The sequence below is a fragment of the Lottia gigantea genome, assembly GCF_000327385.1.
Source record: "Lottia gigantea unplaced genomic scaffold LOTGIsca_2, whole genome shotgun sequence".
NCBI classification, from domain to species: domain Eukaryota; kingdom Metazoa; phylum Mollusca; class Gastropoda; family Lottiidae; genus Lottia; species Lottia gigantea.
In genome coordinates this window covers 200,155-210,184 of record NW_008708400.1, presented here as the reverse complement: position 1 = coordinate 210,184, position 10,030 = coordinate 200,155, and the positions used below count along the sequence as shown (strand labels likewise).

The window sequence follows — 10,030 nt, the reverse complement described above, 5'->3', positions numbered from 1 at the left end:
CGGCAACATCAATTTTTGAATTTCGAAAGAATTGTCTGGCACATGCATTAAATGAATCCTTTTTAAAAATCAGTGAAAACACAGTGTATATTGTGATAAAGTGAAGATGGTTTGGGGAATTTTATCCAAGCAAGGTTTAATCACAGGAGTTGTATTTTTCTTATATAAAGCCGGAGAGTCTATGCTGGACGCAACAATTAGACCGTACATCATCCATGCTATTTGCAGAGACAATTTTCCAGAAAATACATCCATCTGTGTAGATACATCTTCACAATCTAAACTTCAACAAGAAAACATACAAGAAAGAGCTTCAACCTATTTGATTTACTATCGAATACTTGTGAACGTTCCTGCTATAGTTCTTGGTCTGGTTTGGGGAGCATGGAGTGATAAGCACAGCCGGAAGTTACCAATGATGGTACCCAGCCTTGGTAGTGTGTTTGCTGTTCTCTTATATGTGGCAAGTTTAAGACAAAACGAATGGACGATTGCACTTATTCTGTGTGGTTCAGCTGTTCAAGGCATCTTTGGAAAAAGTTCAGTGATAACTATGGCAGTGAATAGTCATCTCTCAGATATAACGGAACGGAAACACCGAACTGGAGCATTGAGTCGTCTTTTAGCTATGAACTATTTTGGATTGTTTGCGGGTTCCCTTTTATCAGGCACAATCCAAGAGTACACTGATATCAAAACCACATTAACCGTTGTGTGTTTCTTGCATGCATTTTCTGTTCTGATAACTGTTTGTTGCATTCAGGAATCGGAACAAGAAGAACCAGACTCTGGTAAATCAGGCTTGTGTACACCGACTGGGTTTAGAGACTCAATTACCGTTCACCTGAAATCTAGCAAACTGAACACTACGAAAATTTTCATAATCTTGGTGATCATGACAACTTTGAATCAAACATGTAAAGTTGGAGATCAGGATGTCACGGTATTATTTGTTAGAAAGTACCCACTGTCATGGCCGACACCGTGGTACGGATACTTATTATCTGTCGAGTACACCATGATGGGAGTCACATTGATGGTGTTGACACCACTATTAACTTCTTATTTCAATCTAGCAGATAGTACCATCATCATTCTGGGGACCTGCTGTAAATTGATAAGAACGTTATGGGCAGGATTTTGTTATGAAACATGGATGGTGTTTACTTCAGTGGTGATAGGAGCGATTGGTGGTATGTTGGTGTCTGCAGTGCGATCTCTCATGAGTAAACATGTCGATGATTCAGATGTTGGTAAAGCATTTGCAGTCCTTGCTTGTGCGGAGACCGCTTCTAAAGTTTTAGGATCTGTTATTTTTAATTATACTTATGGAGCTACAGTGTCTATCTATCCAGGATTTGCGTATCTGATGGAAATGGTTCTCTATCTAATTGTGCTGATTTTAGCAATCTGGCTTCATAAAGACGTCATGGTATCTAGTGCTTACAATCTATTGAAAGGTAACGTCGATGAAAGACCAACTGAGGCGGAAACAATACTTTTTGATTGATGAAAAGAATTTGTTGCAGTCCAGTTTCGATGATGATAATTTCATTTGTTCTAAGGTTCTTCTTTTAAACAAGGTCAGTTTTTTAATAAAACTATCTGTGAAAGTGGGCTTACAAAATTTCGCCTAAGAAAACGGGAGCAGTATGATATTGTTGAAACATTTTTTTCATGCGTAGAAAATATTCTATAACTGTTAAAGTTGCTAGACTTTGAAACGATTTAAAATGGAAATGCAAATTGCGTAGTTTGATTTATTATGTTTTCTGTAACAAGGTACAAAGTTATTTGTAAACCAACCGACATTACATTTACATTAAATTTCGACGTGATAAATAAATCATGATATAGATGTAATCCGTTTAGGCATTAAAAACAATTTAAAAAGCAATTAATGTCTTTATAACATGATATCGAAAATGCCATTTGTTCATTTCGTTGAGTGGGTGGCGCTTAGTTGTGATAGAACAAGGTTTAAATCGAAGTTAAAGCACGATTTACTCTGTAAATGTATAGAAAGAAGGGGGACCTAAGTTTTTAAAACCATCACCGGTGCGAATGTCTAAGTTTTATTCCCTTTTACTGTTTTCTTGGTTTCACGGTTGAATTGTTTGATTGTTGATAAGATATCTTTTATGCCCGAACCTTTGGCTAATTTTTCCATTTCTAAGTTATGTCTACGTTTTTCTCTGGCTGCGGTGTATTCTGCCTTTTTCTTATTTGCCGCTGAAACAACCGAGCTTACTCCCCCTGCCATTGCCCCAGCAGCCCCCGAAAATTAAGGGAAGGAGAAACAGAAATCCACCTTTTTTGACTTATTTGTCTATTTCGTCAAAATATCCGTACTTTTTTGCGCAATCAATCGTAGTTTCCACAGATACCGAAACAATACAAATCAGATTGAACTCTCAACTCTTTAGAGCTTTACAAAAATGGTCATATGGCTGAAAATTCTTTCGGATTTTTTTATTCTAATATCTTTATAAGCACAATTATACATAATAGCCACATTTTTTCAAGATGAAATTTCAAGCGAATAACGTCAAAACTGGAAGTAATATTGAAATTTTGAAAATTAATTTTAGTTCGCAATTTAGATGTTTATTAACCAGAAGAAAAAAACCAAAAATTTCAAAATAAAAAATCCAGCGACAAAAGTGGAAATGTTAGGTTCTGCAGAAAAAACTTTTGTTATATATCGTTAGAAAGAATACAAAATGTTCATTTTAGGGCTGCAACGATTCCTAAAGTGGCGATCCGATACTCGTTCAACGATACGATTTATTGCGATAATAAATGCGATTCTTTGATTAAAAGGGAAAGAAAATGAAAACTGATAATTAATAACATTTAAACACAGTTCAAATTATTTTGGCACGCTTAGAAGTACAAAATTCACTTTTCATCATTTGTTACATACAAGGACTAACAAATTTCTTAAAAATAATAAATATTAAAATACCAAACCATTGGCAAATATCTTAATTGGATATTGTCGTCGTAATAAACGGGAAAACCAAATGACTTCCAAACTTCAGATTTATACTTAGCCTCAGCGTTTTCAATTTCCATTTTTTTTCACTGGCCTTATCACCCACAGTGATCTTTGACATAATTTTAGCCTGACTTTAATTGATGACGTTGTCGGTAGAGATGATTCCGAGCTAATAATTTATAAAATATTTCAGTGTTCAAATGTTTCGACAATAAGGTATTCCACGATATTCTGCTATCTCCGGAGGGCATTCGAAACCCACCTTGAGAACCAAAAAAAAAAAAGATTTTAAACCGAAAAACAAAGAAATGTCGTTCTGTGTTTTGTTGTTAGTAACAAGGTCATAAATTGCGTTTTTGAGAATGGATCATATATATTTTGGTTTTATAAAAACGTATTGAGCTGAAGAATCTAATTTCCAAGAGCGCTGTATCGAATAAACAGCTTCGTGGAATTATTTTATGACTATGCAAACACACCTACGTTGGAAAAAGAAAAAGTTTATATCGGATCCCATGCGTTTATCTTCCACTTGGCATATTAATATGTTCTCTTTTCATCGTTTATAACAAAATTTAATAATGCTGAAGACAAATTAATACGTGAAAAGCAATTTTTTAACATTTGAACATGACACAATTTCTAAAGTACGCGAGGATTCCGTGCTATTAGTCACTAAAGGAAGTTAATTATATTTATGAGACCGATGTATCGTCATTATTTTTTTCTTCCGCAATGCATCGATAAGAAGGATCGAATCGCGATTCATCTATTCAACGGTGAATCGTTTCAGCCCTGCTGATTTAGAATTAGAAAACATTAACCATCTGGACGATTTAGGTCTCGTGCTAGAGCATTCCAAAGTTGCAAATTTCGCTGTTTTTGGACAGATAATACACCGGAAGTAAACGTCGGAGGTCAAATATAAAAAAACCAACTGATAGCTAAGGTCAATGACATTTAACTCTGTAAAAGTGAAAGTCTCCGAAGGTGATTCACAGGGCTACGGAGCGAAGTGGAGTAGTTGCTCGCCTGGTAGGGTTTTACAGATTTACAGCAACTACGGAGCTAAGTGGAGTAGTTGCTGTAAATCTGGAAACACTAGTACTACTTCTTTCCAATGATAAGTGACACTAAATATTTAAATCAAAGTTAGGTTCATGCTCATTAGGGCTAATCCCCATTATATACTAGCTCGAGCTACCCCTCACTGTGTCTTATTTTTTCCCCATTTACTACTGATTGAGAATCCCAAAAAACAAAACGAAAAGTAGATGCTTTTTAATGTATTGCATGTCGGCATTTTATCTACAGTCTTCAGTGGCTCAACTGCCATAAGGACTGGTTGACTGCTTGCTGGGAATACATAACAGTATTATTAATGCCTTCTTTAAGATCTCCTTTCACAAACAACCCAATGAAGTTAACAGTTGCCATTTCCACCTAGACCGAAACACCTGTCTCGATTCCAGCCTCTGCTAGCTGTTTGGACAGATGTTATAATTATAGCTGGTATAGAGACAGCTGTTTGGACAGATGTCAGCTGGTATAGAAATAAAATGAAATGAAATGGAGTTTTACGTCCTACTTTTCTGCACTATGAGTGTTTCTCCGAGACCCTTGAGATCGGAGGAATGGGGGCTGTCAGCCAACCGATTTCAGATGACCTGATATAAATTTTCACTTCATAAGACCTTTAACAGACCTGAGCGGAGGGCCGGTGGCTAATGGCCTTCCCCTTAAATACCATACTGTATCCTGTTTCCACGTCAATCTGATCAACTGTGAGTATTTCACGGCAATCTCAGAATAGTATTGTAAGTCTTGGAACGTTTTTGTGTTTGTGCAGAAGCAAAGTCCCAGTTTGTTGTCGAAATGTCACTTCTTTTCCACAGCTACAGCAATATTTCTACATTTGTGGACCTCCTGTAGTGGCAACGTTGTTAATGAATATAAATTGGAACATTTCTGCAAAGCCAATATTTGCAAATTACCAAATGTGCAAAAAGTAGAAAATCGGGGGTGGGTCTATTTTCCCCAGGTTTTAATTTTCGACAATTTGTGGCAGACTTTTAACGGCCGAATTTTTTAACAAAAAAAAAAATTGATTTTAGCTTCCTATTCGATTAATTTGAAATGTTAGGTGCAAAGATGGATTAATAAAGTAAACTAAATGGTACAGTCAAATTATTTGCTTCACTTCCGGTTTAAACGTGAATTATGTAGGTCAACATAATCTGGCTGGCTTTTAGTAAATAAAATTCTACAGCCGATTTTAACATAAAATCCAGACCGGAAGTGATACTTTGGACGCCATATTGACCTTTGATGACCTTTACCTTTATAGGTCGAAGGTCATTGAGCTTGGCTTATCACTTGATACTTTGACATTACGTCCGACATTTACTTCCGGTTTTATAGCTGTCCTAAAACAGCCATATTTGCAACTTTGAACTACTCTAGCATGTGACCTAATTAACTTACAGAGTTAATTTTTTCGGATTCTTCATATGCTCTTCATGATCTTTCCAGCGATATATCACAATTGTTTTTAATTTTGAATTTGAAATAAAGGGGCCGGGTAATATCACCATGCAATATGTTGCATGTGCCTGTAAATAAAAGCAAGATTTCAGATTCTTGAAAAGCATTGGTAGTTTTGCATGAATTGGGTTTAAATCGTCACTTTCCGAACTAATACAGCTCACAAAATGAGTCTCTGTTCATGTTCGGGAAATTGAAACACAGGGTAAAGGAGTTTTCGGATGACATTTCTAGGAGGGAAGTGTGTTTATGATCACGGAAGGATTCTAAATGATTAGTATAGTATATATAGTCTTGAATACACTAGTCACAAAAATAGAAAATAAATTAGAAATTATTTTTTCAAGTTCAAAATTATTTTTTCAAATTCAAAATCATTTTTTCAAATTCAAAATTATTTTTTTAAATCGTCACTTTCCGAACTAATACAGCTCACAAAATGAGTCTCTGTTCATGTTCGGGAAATTGAAACACAGGGTAAAGGAGTTTTCGGATGACATTTCTAGGAGGGAAGTGTGTTTATGATCACGGAAGGATTCTAAATGATTAGTATAGTATATATAGTCTTGAATACACTAGTCACAAAAATAGAAAATAAATTAGAAATTATTTTTTCAGATTCAAAATTATTTTTTCAAATTCAAAATTAAAATCTCTGTCGAGGACTCTGATTGGCTGTATTCGCTGGCGTAAATTCAATCAAATAGCTGCATTCAGTGATACAATAAAAATTGCATGACATACTACAGCTGTGTGTGATATTAAAAAAAAGTTCGTTCTACAACAGTAATTTCACTAAAATTAAATTTACGCATGCTTGTAATTATACGCTTATTTTACAGCTAACATTCAGTGTGTATTTAGGTTAAGAGATGATGGTTTGGAGTATTTTATCAAAGCAAGGTTTAATCACGGGAGTTGTATTTTTCTTATATAAAGCCGGAGAATCTATGCTTGGTGCGACAATTAGACCGTACATCATCCATGCTATTTGCAGAGACAATTTTCTGGAAAATACATCCATCTGTATAGATACATCTTCACAATCTAAACTTCAACAAGAAAACATACAAGAAAGAGCATCAACCTACTTGATTTACTATCGATTACTTGTGAACGTTCTATAGTTCTTGGTCTGGTTTGGGGAGCATGGAGTGATAAGCACAGCCGGAAGTTACAAATGATTGTACCAAGCATAGGTAATGTGTTTGCTGTTCTCTTATATGTGGCAAGTTTAAGACAAAACGAATGGACGATTGCACTTATTCTGTGTGGTTCAGCTGTTCAAGGCATCTTTGGAAAAAGTTCAGTGATAACTATGGCAGTGAATAGTCACCTCTCAGATATAACGGAACAGGAACACCGAACAGGAGAATTAAGTCGACTTTTGGCCATGAACTATTTTGGATTGTTTGTGGGATCTCTTTTATCAGGCACAATCCAAGAGTACATCGATATAAAAACCACATTAACTGTTGTGTGTTTCTTGCATGCATTTTCTGTTCTGATAACTGTTTGCTGCATTCAGAAATCGGAACAGAAAGAACCGGACTCTGGAAAATCAGGTACCCCCACTGGATTTAAGGACTCTTTTGCTGCTACCAAACAGATCACAACGAAGATTTTCATTATCTTGGTGATCATGACAACTTTGAATCAAACATGTGAAGTTGGAGATCAGGATGTTACGGTATTATTTGTTAGAAAGTACCCACTGTCATGGCCGACACCGTGGTACGGATACTTATTATCTGTCGAGTACACCATGGTGGGAGTCACATTGATGGTGTTGACACCACTATTAACTTCTTATTTCAATCTAGCAGATAGTACCATCATCATCCTGGGGACCTACTGTAAATTGATAAGAGCTCTGTGGGCAGGATTTTGTTATGAAACATGGATGGTGTTTACTTCAGTGGTGATAGGGGCGATTGGTGGTATGTTGGTGTCTGCAGTGCGATCTCTGATGAGTAAACATGTCGATGATTCGGATGTTGATAGAGCATTTTCAGTCCTTTCTTGTGCGGAATCTGCATCTAAAGCTTTAGGATCTTTCATATTTATTGTTAGGATCTGTTATTTTTAATTATACTTATGGAGCTACAGTGTCTATCTATCCAGGGTTCGCCTATCTGATGGAAATGGTTCTCTATCTCATTGTGCTGATTTTAGCAATCTGGCTTCATAAAGACGTCATGGTGTCTTGTGCTTGCTATCTTTTGAAAGGTAGTGTAGAAGAAAAAGACCAACTCAGGGACCATAACTAAAACATTTTTTTATCTAATTACTGTGAGAAACGTACTCATCAAAATGCACAAAAATGACAAAATCCAATAAAATGGTGCAGTCTCTCTTGCATGGCAATCCAATTATGTTGTATTTTAAAGTATAAACCGTGCTATTAACAATATGTATACATAAAGGTCGGCGCGCACACTGACCGATTTTTGTTGCTGATAGTCGGCCAGTGTGCGTTAATCAACGACAGTCCCGCGACAAAATCGGTAATGATCGGGACATATCTTGTAGGCCTTATTTGATCGAAAATCTTTCTCGCGTGCCTTGTAGGTTAATATGCGGTTTAAAAAAAGACGGGTGGTCATTTTAAATTTCAAACATTGGACACACATGGATTTGGATACTGTGATCTACAAAAACTTGAATATACGGTGGTTCGTATACGACATCATTTATTTTTTTCAATTTTGAATTAAAAAAACTGGATTATAATTTAACAAAAAAATTGAATTAAAAACTAATATTTTCACCCGGGTAAAAAATATTATTCACCGAGGTGAAAATTCCAGAATTTTGAATTAAAAACTTGAATTTCCACCCGGGTGATAATTCCAGAATTTCTAATTAAAAACTTGTATTTTCACCCAGGTGAAAATTAATACTCACCCAGGTGAAAATTTCAGAATTTTGAATTAAAAACTTGAATTTCCACTCGGGTGATAATTTTAGAATTTTTAATTAAAAACTTGTATTTTCACCTGGCTGGAAATTAAATATTAATCCAAAATGCTAATAAAATGTATCATAGGTGAACAAATGGTCACAATATAGCATTAAATTCATATGTAAGTGTTAGTTTGATCTCTCAAAGGCTCTTAATTCATTGACTATATTTAAGTCCTAATAATGACATCACATGACAAATTAATGCTAAATACCGAAAGTAAAGAGTTTCGCCCAAGAAAACACAACATAATCTTCAATTCATTACCAAGACAGATTCAGCTTTATGGGAAATGATGATTGCCGAATGATAGGAGAGTGGCCTTGTTATGTAATGCTTCGCTTTGGTTTGTTCATATCATATGTTTGTGTTTATAGTCCAGCAAAAATGTTTTTGTTCAGCTGGGTAATAAAGAGTAATTTATAGCATAGTTTATAGTTAGCACAATTTATTTTTAGAGTTATCAAATTAAAACACCGAACGCAATCATTTGATATACGCACATCTTATAATAATAATAATAATAATAATAATAATAACTAGAGCCACTTGTGGCACAGAGTGGGGCTTTTCAAATGTAGCAATTTGCTAAAGACCCCGAAAAAATCAACCATCGACGATAATTAGGTCAAGCGCAAGAACAGTCTAAAGTTGAGAAATGTTCATTTTTTAGAAGATTCTAATACCGGAAGTAGACGTCAGACCTCACAAATAAAAGTATCAGCATATAGCCAAGGTCAATGACCTTTGATCTTGTAAAGGAGAAGGTCTAAAAAGGGCAAGATCAAGAGATATACGCCATTAAATTTTCAAATTGCTAACGACTACAAAACCGGAAGTTGACATAGGACAGCAAATATAAAAGTATAAATAAATAGCCAATGCCAATGACGTTTGATCCTACAAAGGTCTAGGTCAACAAAGGTCAAGGTCAAGAATTGAAAATTTTGAATTTCCAAAACCTGTTCCTTTTTTGAACTATGAAGCGGAAACAACCGAAATTCAAAGACAAATTGGCTCAAAATATGAGGTAATTGTGTGCAAAGTTCCATTTTGAACAAATGTATACTTTGCGAGTTTAGCCCCTGGCCAAAAATGTCAATAGTGAGTAATTTAACCCGGAAGTGCCCACGCCCACCTCAATTTTTTTTTAATTAATATTCAAAATGTTACGTTATGTTCCAAAAGTTCCTACATAACAGAGGTCAAAAGATATAGGTCAACAAAAGTCAACAAAGGTCAAAATCGAAAAATGAAAATATCCATATGTTAAAACCCGTTCCTTTTTTTGAAACTATAAAGCTGAAACAACTGAGCTGTTAACACAAACTGGCCAAAAGGATGAGGTAATTGTGTGCAAAGTCTCTTTTTGAACAATCGCATCCTATGCGAGTTATGCCCCAGCCCCAAAATTTAAACAATTAGTAATTCAACCCGGATGTGCCACGCCCACGTCAAATTTTATCTACTCACTTTATAAATATTGATAATATCATATACATGCGTTATTTTTAAGCCTT

The 10,030-nt window shown here is 35.3% G+C and overlaps 2 protein-coding genes across 2 annotated transcripts; both read left to right on the top strand.

Moving 5' to 3' along the window:
* Positions 1–106: 106 nt before the first annotated feature.
* Positions 107–1,510, top strand: LOTGIDRAFT_152593 (hypothetical protein; the record flags this gene model as incomplete). Its single annotated transcript, XM_009053122.1, has 1 exon — positions 107–1,510. The coding sequence occupies one exon, from the start codon at positions 107–109 to the stop codon at positions 1,508–1,510; it is 1,404 nt and encodes a 467-aa protein (XP_009051370.1).
* Positions 1,511–6,725: 5,215 nt separating this feature from the next.
* Positions 6,726–7,634, top strand: LOTGIDRAFT_152592 (hypothetical protein; the record flags this gene model as incomplete). Its single annotated transcript, XM_009053121.1, has 1 exon — positions 6,726–7,634. One exon carries the CDS (start codon positions 6,726–6,728, stop codon positions 7,632–7,634), a length of 909 nt encoding a protein of 302 aa, XP_009051369.1.
* Between the last annotated feature and the right edge of the window lie 2,396 nt (positions 7,635–10,030).